Source organism: Delphinapterus leucas, chromosome 3 (genome assembly GCF_059928025.1).
Source record: "Delphinapterus leucas isolate spDelLeu-1000000601 "Yukka" chromosome 3, BTC_Dleu_Yukka2, whole genome shotgun sequence".
Taxonomy (NCBI): domain Eukaryota; kingdom Metazoa; phylum Chordata; class Mammalia; order Artiodactyla; family Monodontidae; genus Delphinapterus; species Delphinapterus leucas.
In genome coordinates this window covers 95,759,828-95,779,778 of record NC_143131.1, presented here as the reverse complement: position 1 = coordinate 95,779,778, position 19,951 = coordinate 95,759,828, and the positions used below count along the sequence as shown (strand labels likewise).

Below are 19,951 nucleotides of genomic sequence, written 5' to 3'. Positions count from 1 at the left end.
AGAGCCTCAAAATAGATTTGTGTTTATAATGTTATAGGAGTATAAAATCCTTACATTTTCCTTAAATTCATATATTCTTGAAAGTGGGAGAGGAATAAAGGTTGGGGCTTCTTATTGGGTAGAAATTAAATATGTAGGTGCCATCTTTGAACAGTCTATTCTCAGAATATGCCTAGTGCATACATTTACTGATTTGGCTTGGTGAATAAGACAAGAGCAGGTACTTGAAAATGCCTAGATCTATTTCATTGTGGGAAAGAGTGCATATTTTGAAAAATATAAAGGAGAACTGAAATTAGATCAAGAGGCAAAAAATTAGCATAATGACAACTTATTTATTTATTATTATTTCCCTATTAAACTGAACATATTTTTCTTTTTCAGTCCTATGACAATGGGTTGGCACAGGGAGCTGGACTTGAATCTCATGGTAAGGCATCTTAAAATAAATGGACATGTAGTTTCTTTTGTTCCTTCAAATAACATCATGGTATCTTCAACATGTAGGACCTCAGAAGTCTGTCTCAACTCTTGGTGCAGCCTGACTGTCTTCTTTCCTACTTCTCTCTGTTGACACTGCTGTGCCAACTCGAGCCTCTCCTAGGTCAGTAACCATTCAGAGATTATTCAGACCAGAATGTTCAAACAGCACTTTCTGGTGATCATTTCAGCTGTTAGTTGCATGAAAACATCTTGGGATGATTTAAAATATTGTTAGAAAACAGCATGTTTTCTTCTTTGGTGTAATACTAAAAAGCTAGATACAGAATATTAAACATGAATCAATGAATTTGTGAAGAAAAAAATTTTTTTACCTTCCTTAATATAATTGTCCTAAGTCATAGTGATAAAACATTTTGCCACATAGCATATGTTCACTACGTACTTTAATACAGTCTCTCCTTTCACACTTTTCCTCAATTTTGGCAGAACCAGAGTGAGCGATAGTCACTTAGTTTGTCAAAACATCAATAGCCTGAACTCTTTCAAGTGGAATATATCGTGTAGAAGTAAATGTACTTCCTTGCTCCTTTTTTTTTTTTTAAAAAAGAGCCCAGATCAGGGAGGCTCTCTGAGTGAAATCCTTGTTTCCTCTTCATCACAGCAGTGTTTTTGTGCTCACCTGTGTGTCCATCCCTCTGCTAGCACGATAGAGTAGAAAGAACACATCAATATTCAGGTCTCAGCCCTAACACTAGCTATGTGGCTTAGGCCCCTTACTTAATCTCTCTGAGGATTTCCTCATCAACAGAGTAGAAATAATTATATCTTTCTTTAAAATTATTTTTAGAGATATGAGGGAAACTGGTTTGTAAACTGTAAACCATGTATAAACATTTTTTTAAAACACATTCCTTGTGCTTTCCCTAGGACCTGTCCTATCAGGTATCTCTTCCCTCTCTGACATTTTCACTCCCTCCTTCGGTGGTATTTGTAGAGTATACGTGTCACTAAGGGGCGTATAGAAAACTGTCTTGGATTTTCCTCTGAAGCCATACTATAATTAGGACATCATAATTCTTGTGTATGTCTATATGAGATTGGAGGTGGCAGTAGCAATTATGTCACTGGTCATCACCACTTGGTAAGGAGGGATATACTTGTAGTTGCACAAAGAGGAAATCTGGCATCTATAAGAATTTCTGAGAAGACGAGGTCTGGGCTTACTATCGTAAAGGATGTTAATGGGCACTCAGGCGGAGGAGATACTTTGCAGTGCAGGAGACCTGTGGAACAAACACTGTTGTTCCCCAGAAAATGGGATTACGTTCTCTGGGATATGAAACAGAGAGGGCCGCTCAAACATGATACTCTCTGATGGAAAAAAAAGTCTTGCTTAGTCACACAAGTAGTGATTTGGAGTCAGTATGACTCGAATAGGATCACACCCAGCAAGATCATCATTGATGGGCTGTGGTTCATGCCAAAAAGCTTACATCTTCCTTTTACACTCTTTTTGTCTTGGTAGATTTAAGGTCTAAAGCCCGAGAGGAGGGCTTCCTACTCAGGGTGCCACAGTACAGGGTGTGCGGCAAATGGGCTATAGGCATGCCAAGCTATTGCTGCCTGAGCCTTTGGAGCAGCCAAGACCTAGGTGTCTAGAGCTCCCGTTTAGGTGCCAGGAGCTCGCTCCTCAGGTCACCGCTGTGTGTTCTGCAAATGTCAGACGTTTTAATGTTCTTGTGTGCTGTGAGGTTAGATAGGCTGAGAAGTACTACTCTAGAAGGCTTTGGTATAGCCTCCCTTCCCTATCTTATCACTGTCTACACTGGCAAGAGAAACCTCTTTCTAAAAAGTAGTCTTGCAGATTGGGCACTCTGAAGTCATGGTGTTCTCCCTTTTTCTCCTTTTATTAATCTTTTTAGAATAGTGGTCCAGGTATACTATTTGCCCTTCTACACAAATGGCTTGTTCTTTAATTTTTCTGTGTAAGATTCAGCAACTTAAATGAAATATTTCTTTTAAAGTCATGAATGGTCTACATTTCAAATCCAGTGTTTTTTTCTCATTCCTCATCTTCTATTTATTGAAGCAAATGAAGCTGTTAGCCTCTCCCCCTTCTTTCTTGAAGTATCAATTCCTCTTGTTCTTCTTCCTGACAAGTTGTTTCTGGCTCCTTCACTATTTTTGTTTCTTCCTCTCACCTCTTTATCTTAGTCCAACTTTCTTCTTTTCTTTGGATCATTCATCTTTCTAAATATCAGGACTCTTATACTTGCTATTCCTGCTATATAGAATCCTCCACTCCCATCCCTAGCAAACACCTGGCTTCACTTCACATCCTTCAGGTATTGGCTCAAATGATATTTTTGGAAAAGCCCCCTTTTTAAAATTGCAAACCACCCACAAACACATCTCCTCTTTAGAATTGCAAACCAACCACAGATACATACCCCATTCTCTGTCCCCCTTTCTGGCTTTATTTTTCTCCATATCACTTTTATTTTATTTATTTGTTTATTGTCTGTCTCCACATAATATATGCCTCATGAGATCAGAGGTTTTGGCCTGTTTTATTCACTGTTTTATCTCCCACACTTGTAACATGTGGCACATAGTTAAATGAACTAACAGATGGTTCCCTGTCAATCGTCCCTGGGGTGATGGCACCCACACTTTGTTTCCAAATCTATACTGTTGCTTCTGAGCTGCATACTGCCTTTCTGTGTGCCTGCCAGGCAGAGCTAGCTACCTTTATATCTCTCAAGCTGCACATTTTTAAAAACCATCATTCTGCTCTTTCCTTCCTTCCAAGTCTGTTTTTGCTACTCAGGAATTTGGAACTATTCTGATCTACTGATTTTTCAGAGAGCCAGAAATCCAGAATTTGGGGTGTTTAATCTCCTGTTCTGTTTTTTGTTGTTGTTCTTAACTTGCCAGTCACACCAGTCCTCCATTAGTCACCAGTTTATAACCTTTTACGGACTTAAAAGGAAAAGAATTTATTTATTAAGCAGCTGCTCTGTGCCAGCTAACAGTTATTCTCACTTAATCCTCACACTAGCCCTCCGAGAGTGGACATCTTTGTATTAGTTAGATTCAATCAGAAGCAAAATCACTATGAATATTAAAGACTAGGAATTTATTATAGGAGTAAGATTTTACATGGTTGTGGAAGAAGATGGAGAAGTAAGGCCCTGAAACGGGTAGTAGGTGGATCAGGAAAGAGTCACTGACAGGCTCTCCTGAGGCACTGGCACAGGTGGACAAGTGAGACCTTGCAGGGGAATCTGGAGAGCCAGGTGCATCCAGCTGCCAGAATGTAACTGGAAGGCTGTTGTTTGTACATCCATTCGTTGGCCTGGTGTCACTAGAGCAAGAAGTAGAAAGAACTTGGATTCCAAGTATATGGGAGAATAAGGGCAAGCTAGACTCTCACAGCACCTCTACCCTTGTCTCTTACCTTCTGTGCCCACAACCAGGGCAATGGCTACTGCTTCACTTCCACCTTAGAGATCTCACACAGATTTCTCTAGCTTCAGACCATATAAAGAAGGGGATTCTGGGAAACAGTTCTCGCTTAGCCAAGTTAACACAGTATAAAACCACTACAGTGATTATTGTCGTTTTACTCAGAGAAGGTAAGTAACTTAACTCCTAGGCTCACATATCAGGTAAGTGTCTTGAAACCCTATGCTTGTTCAGCAGTACCATTCTGCCCATATTTAAATCTCTTAGTGTAGTTCTCCGTGGTCCAGTGCCAGCCTAGCTTTGTAATGTGAGAGATCCCTTCCATGTGCTCTAGGTTGCAGAGAAAATGTATTCTCCAAATGTTCTTACATGCCTTCTCACCCCTGGACTTTACTAATGTTCTTTTTCCTATACTTGAAATGCTTCCCCTCTACTTCTCTTCATTTCCCTTTTCTTAAACTTCAAATTTTACCCATCTTTCTATGCTTAGTTTCACTGTCACATTCTTTGTAAAATCTTTCATTGTTTCTTGTCCCCCCAGCCCTAAGCAATTTCTCCCTTTTCTATATTACCGTAATACCTGGTTTGTACCGTTTACTTCTGTTTACCTTCTCTGCTAGGTTGTAAGCTGATCGTGTCTTATTTATGTCATACTCCATTATGCCCTTGAATATTGTAGTTGTCCAGTACATATTCGATGAGTTAGTTATGCTGTATTCCACTCTGCATCCGAAAGCTGGGAAGGCTGAATTTAGAATGTGTACTTCTGCTACAGTTTGATGTTAATCAAGTTTTTTCATGTGTTCTTTGTCCTAATCCTGCAGTCTAAATGCTACTTAATATACTCTTTTCTTTTTCTTTTTAACTCAACTGCTGTTCTCCAACACCTGCTTAGCCTGGAGTCCATTTGTCACGAGAACTAAATAGGCACATTGTACCCTTCTAGGCCATGATTATCAAATGTTATGATTCTGTTTATCCTAGTGATTCTTTTATGATAGTACAGTTTTAGGGGAAAATGTTCATGTGTTTTGGAAGAATTAGATTTTCCTACTTCGCTAGGATTGAAACTACTTTTCCTCTTGAGATTCATAATGTAAAAGTTCACATATATTCATTTGATTCCATGATTCTTTTAGAATATCTCTACTCCTTAATCCAGAAGAGAAGTATTAAACTTTACTTGGCCTGATTTCGTCTAAGCATTCAACTCCCTTGAATCTACCTCACTTTACCTTTTTCATGTGGTGTTTAAGAGTAAAATGATGTACTTATTTGTGTACCTGTTTACTTAGCTTTCTACTTTAGCTGTATGTTTGTTGACCATCTTAAATTACACATTTCAGAGCACATAGATTCTTTCAAATTATTTGGTATATACAAATAGATACTAAGAGAATGCTTAAAAACGAGCTTTAAAACCTTATGGGAACAATAAGTTAAAACATAAGTAAAGCGTAGCAAACAGAACCAGAGTCAGTATCATCTCCTTTACCCTGCAACTGGAAGAACTGGGGTAGGTTGTAAAGAGAGAACCAGTCCCTCCCAGCTGTGATTTTTTTATGACAGTGGTATTCTGTGTACATTAATTATCCATATAACTGAAGCATTCCACTTTAGGTGGCAAACTTTCAGCAATTTCAGGTGGAAATCTTTCTCTTATTTGTATGTGCCTTAATATTCTCGTACTCTTAGATGCCTTCGATACAGAAGGTTATTTTCATAACCTTCTTCAACCAGGGCATAATGAACAGAATTTAATCTTTTCTTGATGAATTCAGATCATTATTATGAGAAGGAATTCTTAAATTGTACTTTAATATATATAGTGATGTAACATTCTCAAAGTTTTTTGAAGCTTGTAGGAATCATTGACCTAATCCTATTTAGCCCCAAAAGGATATTCTAGTTGAGTTCTTGTGCCCGCTTTTTCTTACTGTACTTATTGTCATAATGTTACCTGTCTTTTCTTGCTGTTTTTGTCTGCCTCTAACACTCTTCTAACATCCTACTTTTAATCCAGATTTTTAGAACTGGTGTTCTAAAATTGTTTACACAGGAACCTCTCAGGGGTAAATGTTGATAAGTGAATTTTAGCTTAAAGAATAGACTTTGTAATGACTGTGTTTGGCTACTCAGAGACCAGGCTTACTTCAGAAATTGTCATTTTCAAAATCTGGTCATTTGGGCAAAGTAAAGAGTATTTTTATTTTGAATTGTGCCAGTTTGCTTTAAAAAATCCGAACAATTATTTTGGAGAGTAACAATTAAGTGTGTCTTTATTTCTTGGTAGATAGTTTTAAAGATTATGTACTTTCTCTTAGAGGCTTTATATTTAATGATGTAATAATACCTGCAGTCATGGCCAGCTTCTCATGAAAGAGAAATTGAAACTAGTAGGTCATTGAAGGGGAAATAAGATTGATAGTTGCTGAATAGAAATTATTCTAAAAGGTTATGATAAATTTGTTTTATTTTAATTCACTCATGACTAACATAGATCTCCCTTTTTTTTTTCCATTGGGAAAAATTCTGAAGACTAAATAGTTCTTACAGTGTGACCCTTTTATTTGTTTATTTTTATTTTTTGACAGTGACTCTTTTAATGTGATAGCTGCCTTGCATTTTCTAGAGAAAATGCTCACTTTTCCTTTGCCAGAGAATACAGCCAAGATTTGTAACACCAGAAGGAAAGTTACAGGATGAGGCATATTAGGAACAATCTATTTAAAGAGATGGAATTAATAAAAATCACTAGGTCAAGTTGTAATAAGTTGGAAATATAAGTATTTTCAAATTGTTTGGAGTTGACAGCAGATAACGCCAATGGAAAGTGGCGGGGGTTTTTTTGTTGTTGTTTTTTCCTTTATGGAAAAATACTGACTTTTCATTTCCCGAGGAAAGTAATTACCTTTGTGACTATATTGGTTCTATTGATGCTGTAACATTTTAATAAACTTAGGGGTATAAAACAACACAAATTTATTCTCTTACAGTTCCAGAGGCCAGAAGTCTGAACTGCATCTTACAGGGCTTCAAATCAAGATGTCAGCAGAGCAGGTTTTTTCTGGAGGCTCCAGGGGATAATCTGTTCCTTTGTCTCTTTCAGCTTCTGGTGGCTGCTGACATTCTTTGACTTCTTGTCTCATCACTTTAGTCTCTGCTTCCATAGTCACAATGCCTCCTCTTTGATTGTAGTTTAATCTCCCTCTGCCCCCCTTTTATAGGGACACTTGTGGTTACACTTAGGGTACACCCCATCCAGGATGATCTCCCCTTCTCAAGATCCTTAACTTCCATCACATTTGCAGAGTCCTTTTTGCCATATAAGGTAGCATGCCCATGTTCAGGGATTAGGACCTGGATATCACTGGGGGGCATTAGTCAGTCTACCATAGTGAGCATGGACCTGTATTGTGCATCTACTTCCAGATACAGTTTTCTTCTCCATACTACCCCCATCCCCAACACACACGCGCGCGCACACACACACACACACACACACACTCTTGCCCTTTGCTGAAACTTTTCTTCCTTAAATTTCTTAAGCTGACATATAAGCTTCTAGTTTATGTTATATGTGAAAATCAGTCTGTAGCTTTAGGCAGATGGAACCTCAATTCATAATCAATACACTGTCTTTAAGGGAATTAAAATCAGACTCAGGTGATAGAGTAGTAGACAGGGAGTAGGAGTTCTAGATTTTAGTTTCAACTCTCCCATTAACCATATAATTTTGAACTACTTTCTAAATCTTTTTTCATTTAAAAAATTGTTCTTACGGCCTTAAGTTATTTTAATTTTTTTCTATTTCATCAAGTTCATATTGAAGACTCCAGTGCTTAGTGGTTATTTTAAATAGTGAAATTAAGGTAAATAAAATAGTGAAATAAAAGTAAAATTAATTGTCTTTTAATTTTATTTCACTATTTTCTAGAGTTATTTAACCCTTTTTTTCTTCAATCATTTCATATTATTTTCCTAGACATCTAATAAGTTTAAAGTATTGTGTGGTTTTAATTAACAGGAGGATCAACTTTTTGTGGCATTGCATCACTGTGCCTGATGGGTAAACTAGAAGAAGTTTTTTCAGAAAAAGAATTGAACAGGATAAAGAGGTGGTGTATAATGAGACAACAAAATGGTTATCATGGAAGACCTAATAAGCCTGTCGACACCTGTTATTCTTTTTGGGTGGGAGCAACTCTAAAGGTAAGAGAAATAATAAAAATGAGAAACCTTTACTCTTTGTTAATAAAAAAACGGTGCGTAAAGGGTTTGGTCTTTGTAATGTTCATTAAATATTGTTAGGTTTAGGGCAAAAGGTTTTTCCTGTTGCTCTGGCAAAGCTAGTCTCTGTATGGTTTTTCCACAGAATTCAGTTATCTGTTGTACTACTTAGAAATTTCTATTCTTATAAAGCTCTAGTGTCCCAGAACCTATGTAAGAAAGTAGGTGTAATGTCATAAAAAACTTTTACCTGAAACTGATCGGTGGTCTGTCTAGTGAGGAGATCTGTCTGAACATACCAGTAAAGGGTTTATGGGAAAATTTAATCTTAAAAGGTAAACCATGGGTCATTCCTTTAGAAACCATCTAAGGTTTTCTATTTTGTATTAATTTACTTGTATAAGCCTTCTGAAATGTATTGATTAATATGTTCATACATTTTCCCCATCTCTACTACCTTTTGATGTACCTAAATACATAAGCTTATTAGCCATTGCGTACCCACAAGTTTTCAATACCTTAAAATTGCCCTTTTTGCCTTTAAAACATATCACCTAGGCCTGATATTCAGGAATCTAACAAAAGTCTATGTTCATCATCTATACACAGTAAGTCCCCTGCATATGAACAAGTTGCGTTCCGAGAGTGCGTTTGTAAGTCCAGTTTGTTTTTAAGTCTAACAGAGTTAGCCTAGGTACCCAACTAACACAATCGGCTGTATAGTACTGTACTGTAATAGGTTTATAATACTTTTCACACAAATAATATGTAAAAAACAAACACAAAAAGTAAAACATTTTTAATCCTACAGTATAGTACTTTGAAAAGTACTATAGTGCAGTACCACAGCTGGCATACAGGGGCTGGCATCGAGTGAACAGGCAAGAAGAGTTACTGACTGGAGATGGGAGAGGAGGTGGGAGATGGTAGAGCCAAAGGATCGTCAGCAACAGGAGACGGAGGGCAAGCTGCAATTTCACTCACGCCTGACGTGGATGGCACAGGTTCTGGTTCCTTGCTGGATTCAGTTCTATCTACTCTCTTGAAAAAACGATCCAGTGATGTCTGGTTAGTAGCTCTTTTTTTCTCGTCATAGATGACACGCTAGCACTGGATTGCATTCTGAATGGCTGCTGCAACCTTCGTGTACCGTTCTGCATTCGGGTCCTGTGCCTCAAAAACTAACAGTGTCTCCTCAAATAAAGAAAATCCCCTTGCCATTTCCTGCATCATGAATCTCTTCGGTTCTTCAGTTACCACTTCTTCCTCTTGTCTCTCTTCATCCTTTCTCTGGGCCTCCAGTTCCATCAGGTCTTCATTAGTAAACTTCTCCTGTTGCACAGCAAGGAATTCAATGAAGTCGTCCTCTTGCAGATCTAGCTTGAAATAAAGATACTGTACTACTGTACTCTATACAGTACTGTACAGTAGAGTACACAAAAAGCACAACCACTTGTAGAGGATGCACGCATGTGACAATGTACGCCAGACATGTGAACTGACTTACGCGATTGGACATGTGAATGCACGTTCGCATCTTTGAATGTTCACAACTTAAAGGTTCGTATGTGGGGACTTACTATAATATCCTAATTTTTTCTCTTAAACAAAATTCATACATGTGGTTGAAATGAATTGGGAAAATAGAACGATTTAAAATGAAGGCAGTAGTCTCTGTCTCCTCACTTCTAGTGCCATTCCTCAGGTGCACCATATTAATTTTTATAATTATGAAAAATTTCAAACATACCCAAAAGAAGAGAGAATAGTGTATAATGAACCCTTAATATGTTCATCAACCAATCTCAACAGTTGTCATCCCAAAGCCAACAGTTGTCATCCCAAAGCCAGCCTTCATTCATCCATATACTTATCCACTTCCCTCACCCTCACTGACTAATATTTTAAAGCAAATCCCAGATACCATTTTTTATATTATCTGGAAAATTTTCAGTATAATCGCTAAACAAAAAGAGCTTTTTAAAAAATGGAACTGTAATATCACTTCTAAGAAATCAGCCATAGTTCCTTATCATTAAATATCAAGTCAGGATGATATATATTTCCTATTGCATCACATCAAGAGGCATATAATATAATCTCTGGCTGGCTCTCCTTTTGATCAAAGGGCTCCAGAGTTGTCAAAACTGATTCATCCATTATAAAGTTCCCCATGAGCCTTCTTTGTTCACTTTTTTTTATGGTGTTAAAAGATACGTAATGTAATAAAGTTTAATTATTTATAAGTGTACAAAGCACAGTGTTGTGTAACCAATACCACTGTCTATACCCCAAACATTTTCATCATCCTAAACATAAACTGTGCTCATTAAACAGTAACTCCCCATTCTCCCATCCCTCCAGCCCCTGCTAACCTCTATTCTACTTTTTGTCTCTGAATTTACTTATTCTAGGTACATCATATAAGTAGAATCATATAATCTACTGTGTCCTGTGTCTGGCTTATATTTCTCAAGCTCCATCCATTTTGTCACATATATCAAAATTTCGTTCCTTCTTATGGTTGAGTAAATATACCTGTTTTATGTATATACCACATTTTGTTTTTCTGTTCATCTGTTGATGGACACTTGGATTGTTTTCACCTTTTGGCTATTGTAAATATGGTGGCAGTGAGCACTGGTGTAAAATAAATATCTGTTTCTGGATAATTACCTAGGAGTGGAATCGGTGTATTACATGGTAATTATGTGTTCAACTTTTTGAGAAACCACCAAACTATTTTCCACAGTGGCTGCACCATTTTACATTCCCACTAGCAATGTATAAGGGTTCCAGTTTCTCTACATTCTCACCAATACCTGTTTTTTCTGTTTTTTTTTTTTATAATACCATCCTAATGGCTATGTGGTGACATCTCATTGTGGTTTTGATTTGCATTTCCCTAATGATTAGTGATATCGAGCACCTTTTGATGTGCTTATTGGCCATCCTGTGTATCTTCTTTGGAGAAATGTCCAATTTATTTATTTTTTCTTTTGTTGCCCGTGCTTTTGGTTGTTATTCCATGAAATCATTGCCAAATCCAATGTTACGAAGATTTTCCCCGATGTTTTATTCCAACGGTTTTATAGTTTTAGTTCTTGAACTTAGGTCTTTGATCCACTTTGAGTTGATTTTTGTATATGGTATAAAGCAAGAGCTTCAGCTTCATCCTTTTACATGTGGACATCCAGCTTTCCCAATGCCATTTGACAGTTCTTTACCCATTAAATTGTCTTGGCACCTTTGTCGAAAATCATCTGTTTATTTCTGGGCTCTCCATTCTATTGCATTGGTCCTTACTGTTTTAATTACTGTAGCTTTGTAATAAGTTTCAACATCAGGAAGTATGAGTTCTTGACATTTTTCTTTTTAAAGATTGTTTTGGCTCTTCAGGGCCCCTTGCAATTTCATGTGAATTCAAGGATTGGCTTTACCATTTCTTAGGGAAAAGGCTGTTGAAATTTTGATAGAGTTTACATTGAATCTGTAGATTGCTTTGAGTAGTGTTGACATCTTAACAATGTCAGGTCTTCCTATCCATGATGATGGAATGTTTATCCATTTATTTAGATCTTTAATCTTTCACCGGTGTTTGGTAGTTTTTTGCATACAGATCTTTCACCTGCTTAGATAGGTTTATTCCTAAGTATTTAAATTCTTTTGGAAGCTGTTATGAGTGGAATTGCTTTCTTAGTTTTCTTTTGGATTGTTTGTTGCCGATGTATAAAAGCTTCATCATCTTCTTACGGAATGGTTTTAGCAGCCATTGAGGATCATTACTTAGGTCCATTATGTCATTGGGGGTTGCTATATGGTGATATTCTATCATTCCCTCTAAATTTATTAACTAGGATTCTTTTATAAAGAAGAATTTCACTTTAACTTAAGGTATGGTTATACCGAGAAAGGCAGATGATTCTTTCTCTTAATTTTAATAATGTTCATTCAGTCGGTGAGTTGGTTCCCTAGCATCCTCTAAAGTTTTCCAATAAAATAATTGGGTTTTAGGGTTTTTTCTTTTTTACCCTTTGAGTATCACTGTGAACTCATAGATTTTAATATATTTTATCCATTTTAGTCCATTACATTGTTCTTTTTGATGCTCAAATTGTCCCATCTTTAGCCAGTAGGAGCCCCTTCAAGTTGTTTCTTGAGTCTTTTTGATATGACCTTGGTGGTCTTTGACAACTTTCTAAAGGCAACTACTTTTAAACCTTTTTAAAATTTTTAATTCTTATGGATAACTTTAAATAATAACTTTAAATATGCTGATTTCTTGACTTAACACCTTTAGGCATTATCCCAGCTATGAAAACATATTCCCAACCATGAAAAATGAAGATTTGGCCTCCCCTTTTTCCAGCATATTGTTACTGGTATATATTTTTTTTAGTTCTGAACCATTTCTCTTCTTCTCCCTTCTAAACCTTTCAGTTTACCTTTACCTTTACTTTTACAACATCAACTTAGGTGACATTCATATTTTGTTCAGTAACAGTGATCAAATATTTTATGCTTTGCCTTTTTTAAAATTTGAAAACCAGTAATCACATATTAGGGCTGTATAAATACTTTTTATTGCTAAACCAAGTACAGTGTTAAGATTATTGTTCTTTCTTTCTATGTAATGACCTATGTGCCACTTGATGAAAAATGTTCCTAGCATCAGGAGTCTAAAGAGTCTCTGCTTATATTCTATTAATTAAACCAAATGAATGAATAAGTTGGTTTCTTATTTGTACCATAACCTTATTATTGGTCTTGTTTCTCTTTTTGAGAAATAATGCTTCTTTATTAATCATTAATACCTTTCGTGGCTCTCTGATTTATTGACACACTTTCAGCTGCTTTGTGACACTTCTTGAACTTTCTTATCTACTGCTCACCACTCCCTGACCCCGTTCTCTTCACAGTTTGACAATCCTTTATTTTTTTCTATTGAATGGGATCTTCAGAGAAAGGACAAATACATGTCCTAAATCTTTAAGCTACATAATTTTTTTATGCTAAAATTGTATTTGTCTCACCTTGTATCTTTCCTAATTAAAGAGCTTTAATTTTTTACTATTCTCAAACAAAACTGTCTCTAGCACGTGGTTAATAATTTTTGTTGCTCTTTTTTTGAAATATTTTTAGTTTTCATTACCAGCAATTTGTAACTAATAGTTCAAAAGCCTGTTATAAGAGTTAGAATATAGGTTAATTAAATTGCCCTTTTAAAAATAACTGATGAAGTTGAACATACTGGGAAGTTGTGTTTTGAATGTAGCTAAATGTGATGCAGAGAAGTCAGTTGGGTATGGTTCAAAAGAAGGAAATAGTGAGTGGGTCAAGAAAAGGAGAGTATATTTGATAAGATGATAAAAAAAAGTTAATGTGGTTGAGAATTTTAAACGCTCAAGCCCCCTAGGCTTGCTCTGAGAGCCTTACTTAATTAGAGAAAAGCATATTTAAATTACATATATCTGAAAATTGAGCCAAAGGTCAATATGAAAGTTTTATGTCAATAAATTTATATTTGTAATGTCATTTCAGCTTCTGAAAATTTTCCAGTATACTAACTTCGAGAAAAATAGAAATTATATCTTATCAACTCAAGATCGCCTCGTAGGGGGATTTGCCAAGTGGCCAGATAGTCATCCAGGTAATTTACTTTTTGTATAAATCCAGAGCAACTTTTGTTTATTTTTTGAGTAGATCTTCAAGCATCTTTGTCAGAAAGGGCATATGGTAGAAAATATAGGCACAGTTGTAAACTTACTTTAAATAATGTTTTTAAGAAGGTAAATTGTTTAAGTTTACGGTAGATTTAGGGTCTTTGGGGTGTAAAGGAAGGATTTGATTATCAAGATGTATTGGTATAGTTTGCCCTTTTTTCCATATATTTCACTTAGCAGTGTTTCATCTTGTTGCGAGCAGTAAGGCAGATGGTCTGAATGGTCCCTGTCCAAAATAGAATTGGTTCATCCAAGATCTTTAGGATTACTAGCTATCATTTGAGCTCTGCAGAATAAATTACTCTTAAATCCAAAAGGGAGCTAGTTCTTACTCTTTTCGTAAGTCATTAAATCAGAAATCTCAAATCCTGAATACAGGTGCCCCTCACTGTCCATACTCTTATTCTCTGAATTTTGGCAGATTCAGGTTATTTTTTTAGATGAATACTTTTGCTATATGAACTCTCAGACCATTCACTCTAAAACTCAGGAACCAAATAGATTCAGACAATACAATATTCCATGCTTTCCCAGCTCAGGAAAGGCATAGATGTGAAGAACAGAGGATTCTTGTATTTCATAAGTACTTTTAAAAGGGTTCTTCAGAAATAATGACATTTCTTCAAAATATGTGGATAATTCTGCTATTTTCCAAACCTAGACAGGCCATAGTCTAAGCTGCATGCTCTACTATAATAAAGTCAGTAACTACATGGATGCCATCTACAGACCCCTCAGGCCTAGCCTGCCAACACAGCTCATCATCTCCGTGCTCTGCCCTGCCCCAAAACTTTGGTGGCACTAGGCCCAAGTTCAGGCCTAGGATTCTGAAAATGTCTTACCAGTCTTCCTCTAGTCCAGTGCCCCTCCTAGTGACACTGTGTGTGTGTATGTACATTTGCTTAAATGAGAGGAAAGGGGCCAAAGCTCTTTTCAGACTCCCAAAGGGATCTCTGATGCAAAAGAGAACCTCTAATCTAAACTCTTCTGTTAAGTCTGTTACAATTGTTGAAAAACTTTCTTAGCACTCAGAGTCAGTTGGCACTGCACACAAGGCCTTCCCAGGATTTGGCTCCTCTCCCACCGCTAGCATCGTTCTCCAAGCTGCTTGCCCTTCCCCCTTAGGTTTCACCTCCAACAAAATGAATCTATTTATAGCTTCCAAAAAACTCAATTCAAGACTTTGTTAAAAATAAGTCAGAACACTGACACTTTTGATAAGCAAATTGACCAAGTATTAGCTATAAATATATGACACTAGATTTAAGGAATGATTGTTTTTGCAGCATTGCAGTAGTGTCATGGTTTTTATTATTAGTCTAGAACCTCTTCACCTCCTCTCTTGTCATAGAACAGTTACAGTCAGGATATGTACCTGAATTGAAGTATAAATAAGGGGCTCATGGAATCATGTTTTTTTACCTGAAGTGAGCAGGAATATTTCCTGACATCCATATTTACGTGTATTTTCATGCAAACTATGCTTCTTTTTAAAAAATGTACAATGCTTTTAATTTCTAAAGCAAAATAATATTTTAAAATTTTGATATCTATAACACATAGCTATAAATATGTTTGAAAAGTGCCTCAAGAAAACAGTTCTTTTGGTATTGATTCCATTGTTTTCAATCAGTACATGGTACTATTTTAAAAAATAATGTACTGTTTTAACAAATAATGGGAATAGGGAAATGACAGTCTCTTGAAAAGCATTTGTTATATAAACATACTGAGATACATTTTGATGTTTTACAGTAGCTTTTTTAAAAGAAAATTCTTGGAGCTTTTTTCTAGAGAGATCAGTTGTTTAACATTTGAGTAAATACTTGGATGTAATATTTTTTATAGATATGTTACAATGTCTTCAGTTCCTGTACATTACAGAGCATAGGAAGTCTTTGTATGATAAATTGAATTTATGTGGAAAAGATCTGTTCCCAGAGCTGTTATAAAAATCATTTTAGTAAGAGTTTTTTAAATTAGCTTATTCTTGGTTCTAATAAATCAATCTAGTAGCAGATTTGACACAGAGATTTTATATACATTTATAGGAAAAACTTATGAGGAAAATATATATTTCAACTCTAAAGTGCTTGAATACGTCATCACCTACAGACAAAGAGGGTTTTTTGGTTTTTTTTTTTTTGTTTTTGAGGATTGAAACATTTAACTTCTATTTCATTAGCTTTTACAAAACATCCTTTTGAGAAAAAAAAATTATTCTTACATTACTGGAAAGTGTAAGATCCTATTTTATTTATTCTAAGTGTATTTTCTGTTGCATTCTTTTCCTAGAAAAGTTTCCTTATTTCTGTACAATAAAATTTAATGTTGCTTTTTAATTTTAGAAAAACTGCAAGAAAACTATAATAGTATAGGAAAAATCAAGTTTATTTTTTGTGGTCTGAAAATTAGAGGAAAATGAGCTAGAAGAAACCTAAGTATTCTCTGAAAAAGACATAAAAGGGGATTAACATGGACCTTCATTGGTGAAATAACTTTTTCACAAATAACATTGAGTAAGCACAACTATCTGTCATTCCTTTTTTGAAAAGTAAATGATACTTTTGTGAGTAAAACTTTCTCTTTAATTCTTTTGACACAAAAGATGTTTTGAACTTTAATAGCTCATGAGACCATAAATGATGACGAACTCAAAAACAGAAAAAAATTTTGACTGCTACAAAATCTGCATTTTGTAGCGTTCCCATAACTGCAGAGCTCTGAGCCCTTTCAGAAGTCATATAAGGCTCTCAGGCAAGCAACAGCCTTGTGATTTCAGTGGCCATTTAATGGAAGAAAGTTGCTGCCCCCTGAAAGATGGGAAACAGTAGTGAGGCCATTGTAGAAGCATTGTTATGGTATGAACACTCACATTATTATGACCAAATAGAACGTGTGAGTTTGTTTTTATTGTCAGGTCATATATTTTTAGAATGACTGACATTACCTGAAATAGGGAAATTAAATATGGTACAGCATTCCAGAATGGATTATTTTGCCTAAGCTTCTTTCATTTAACATAGTATTGTCATCATATATGGTTTAGGAACTGTCAGAGGTAAAACTTAGGGGGGAGGGCTAATGCTACTTAGATTCTGAGGTTTATTTTCACTTTTAAGAAAAAATTTCTGTTTATGATATAAAGCTCCTTGTTTCCATATTCTATAGTAAGCAAAAGGGAAAACCCATTAGAGTGAGAAGTCTTTTATATCACTGGTACTCTTCCTTTTTGTTCTTTAATCACAGAGGATGTTGGTAATGTCACTCCTTCAGCTAGGAACTGTTCTCCTTTGTTAGTGATGTTTTCTTGCATAATGTATCATCTGATTTTGATACCTGGTTTTTAAACATTTGGGGTTTGAGACAGCAAATATTTCAAAAACTGTATTTAGTATTTTTCTAAATTTATTTTTAATGTAGTGATGGGCTGATAAGTAGCTAAAATATTTTGTACAAATAAGAATGCCTGTTGTGATAAAACTGCCTTATTTTCAGATGCTTTGCATGCATACTTTGGAATTTGTGGCCTGTCACTAATGGAGGAAAGTGGCATTTGTAAAGTTCATCCTGCCCTGAACGTAAGCACACGGACTTCTGAGCGCCTTCGAGATCTACATCAGAGCTGGAAAACCAAGGACTCTAAACAGTGCTCAGAGAATGTACACATCTCCACATGACTAACTTTAGATTGGGAGGGTGGGGGGATTTGTAGCCTAACTGTAGCTCAAGGTTAAAAGCCATGTATAACCAAGTGTGCTCTTTTTTTTAAGAGGTAGAGTCTTACAATCGAATCTTGTGCTGATGTCACTTTGGTATATGGTCTTGAGCCAGTAACCATCGTACTAGGTTTCAAGGAAATCTTTGTTGAAGTTTGAACCACAGTGGACTCTGTTGTGGTTCTTAAATGTTTATATACTGTATTTCTGAGTTCTTTGAGGCAAACTAACTGTATGTATGAAGGTTATCTTTTTAAAAAGCTCTTCAGTACAAAATTGTATCATAAATACAAATCTTCAAAAGAGGTTTACAGTTCACATAGCGTTGATAATCTTCAGGTGAACACTTAGTGATCATTTAAAAAGCTTGACTGCTGATGGTAGAACATTGCTTTAATGAATTAAGTATCTGGGATTATTCTTTGAAAACAGATGATCCCATAATTTTTAAAAAGAAGACTTATTTTGACTTAAGTAAAATGTGCCGATTAAACTTTTGTGGCCTATACAAATGAAATTAACTTCATAGCAAGAATGAATAGGCTTAACTAATACAATAATTTTCTAAAGGGAGATTGTTTTAAGAAGACTATTATGTAACTGAGGGACAAGTAATATAACTCTATGTGATTGTGAATGGGGAAGTTTTGTGCTGTGCGGGTCATTTATTTTAGATGTTGCTGGGGTAAATAACAGTTATGTTTGATTTTAATCTCAAATCATTAGTTCCTTTTTTTTCCTTTCTGCAGAGAAAACAGTCTTATCTAGAAGGAAAGCCATTTAATGGTTTTGTTTCTTTTTCTGAGATATGTGATACTGTAAATTATACTTGTACTTTTATAACTGAGTTATTTTTAGCCATTTGGATTGTTATTTTTAGTTTGTTGCCCCAGTGTGTTAGCTGCTCAAATTTCAAACTGATGATTTTCTAATTTTTTCAAATGAAATAAGTAAACATTTAAGTAAAAAAAATAGCACCACTCAAGTAAAGTTAATGGTGTAGCTCCATACACGGTCATTCATATTTTTGTATTTTCAGGTAAGTGGGAAGGAAATGTACCGTTTAGGGGTTAAGGACTGGGGTTTTGCTTTTCTTTGTTTTGTTTTCTTCGTTCTGTGACCTAGCTAATTGTAAAGGAATTAGTATAAAAACTCATTTTTATTAGTAATCAATTTATCAATAAATTACATCTGTCACTGTTGCTCTGTGACGTTCAAAGTTATGAGAGTAGTGCTGAAATGGAGAAGGAAGTCTCTTCACCAGAGGGACTGGGTTTCATTTAAAGTCTTGGTGATAATAAATGTTGGACTGTTAGTTTTACAAGTATCAGTATAAAAACTAAGTTACTAATATCACTGTTTAGGTATTGTAATATTTAAATTTTTATTTTAATTTCTTTCCTAGAGTGGAGAAAAAATACCCTTAAACAATGGTCCTTCCCAAAGGAAACCTAGTATATACTTGGAGAAATGATTCATTTATTATTGGCATGCTTAGTTTTAAACCTCAATTTGCCAAAGTCAAAAAAAAATTTTTTTTTAATTAGAAATAAAATCAGTTTTCTGATGGTGGGGATAAAATAAGCCTAACAACAGATGTCATCCTTCCACGAGTTATTCCAGTTTGTACCAGTTTAAATTCTGACAAATTAAGACATCTACATCTCAAACTAACTCATTTCGTAGACATCAGGAGTTAAAATGGCATATATGTAACGGCTTTAGAACTATTCAAAAAGCCCCCATTTTTTTTTTTTCCTGAATTGCCATTAGTGGTTGGAAGCTTAAAAAGTTAGTAATAGTAACCGTATTCGTATGAAGGAGAATTCCAAGGTCAAAGTATTTCAAAAAACTACTAAATATTTTCTAACTCCTTGTGTAATTTAATAGCATAAGATTATATATTACAATATGATTCTAATTGATATACTTGTGAGACACCTCCTTGTGAAACTTTATGGGCCAGTGAATGTTCACATTCCACAGCAGCATATTGACCAAAAAAATACCAGCCCATTGTGAATTGTGGAGAAACTATTCCCAACTTTTTCTAAATAGTTACCTACAAGGAAAGTATTAATAAAATAAATTATAAGCACTATTTCATATATATACTTGGTTCTTTAGCAGTGGTGATAGAATAAGAAGGGGAATATGAAGTCTCAGTAACTCTGTTCCCTATGCTCTACAGCCAACTCCAGTATGGTATTTTTTAGACTATGGTTGGAGAGGCCTTGTTTTGAGCATATGCATGAAAACAAGGTTCATCAGGTCGTATAACACAATTCAACCTATTTATCATCTACAGTGCTTTTAGATTTGACCTATAATATGTGTACATTTTAATTAGATCTTTAAATAATTATT

General features: G+C 35.3%; 1 protein-coding gene across 3 annotated transcripts in view; it reads left to right on the top strand.

Moving 5' to 3' along the window:
- Window positions 1–18,945, top strand: part of PGGT1B (protein geranylgeranyltransferase type I subunit beta) — a 56,881-nt gene extending 37,936 nt beyond the window's left edge. Inside the window, exons 6-9 of one of the 3 annotated variants that reach the window (XR_016392741.1) lie at window positions 385–430; window positions 7,940–8,124; window positions 8,954–9,210; window positions 13,684–13,793. Coding sequence is in view for 1 of the 3 variants with exons in the window: in XM_022590912.2 (XP_022446620.1) it covers window positions 385–430; window positions 7,940–8,124; window positions 13,684–13,792; window positions 17,364–17,545 (522 nt within the window). In the remaining 2 variants the exon portion in view is untranslated. Of the gene's footprint in view, window positions 1–384; window positions 431–7,939; window positions 8,125–8,953; window positions 9,703–13,683; window positions 13,794–17,363 lie in introns of those variants that run through there. The other 2 variants (XR_016392740.1, XM_022590912.2) reach the window with 2 other exon arrangements.
- Window positions 18,946–19,951: the final 1,006 nt, after the last annotated feature.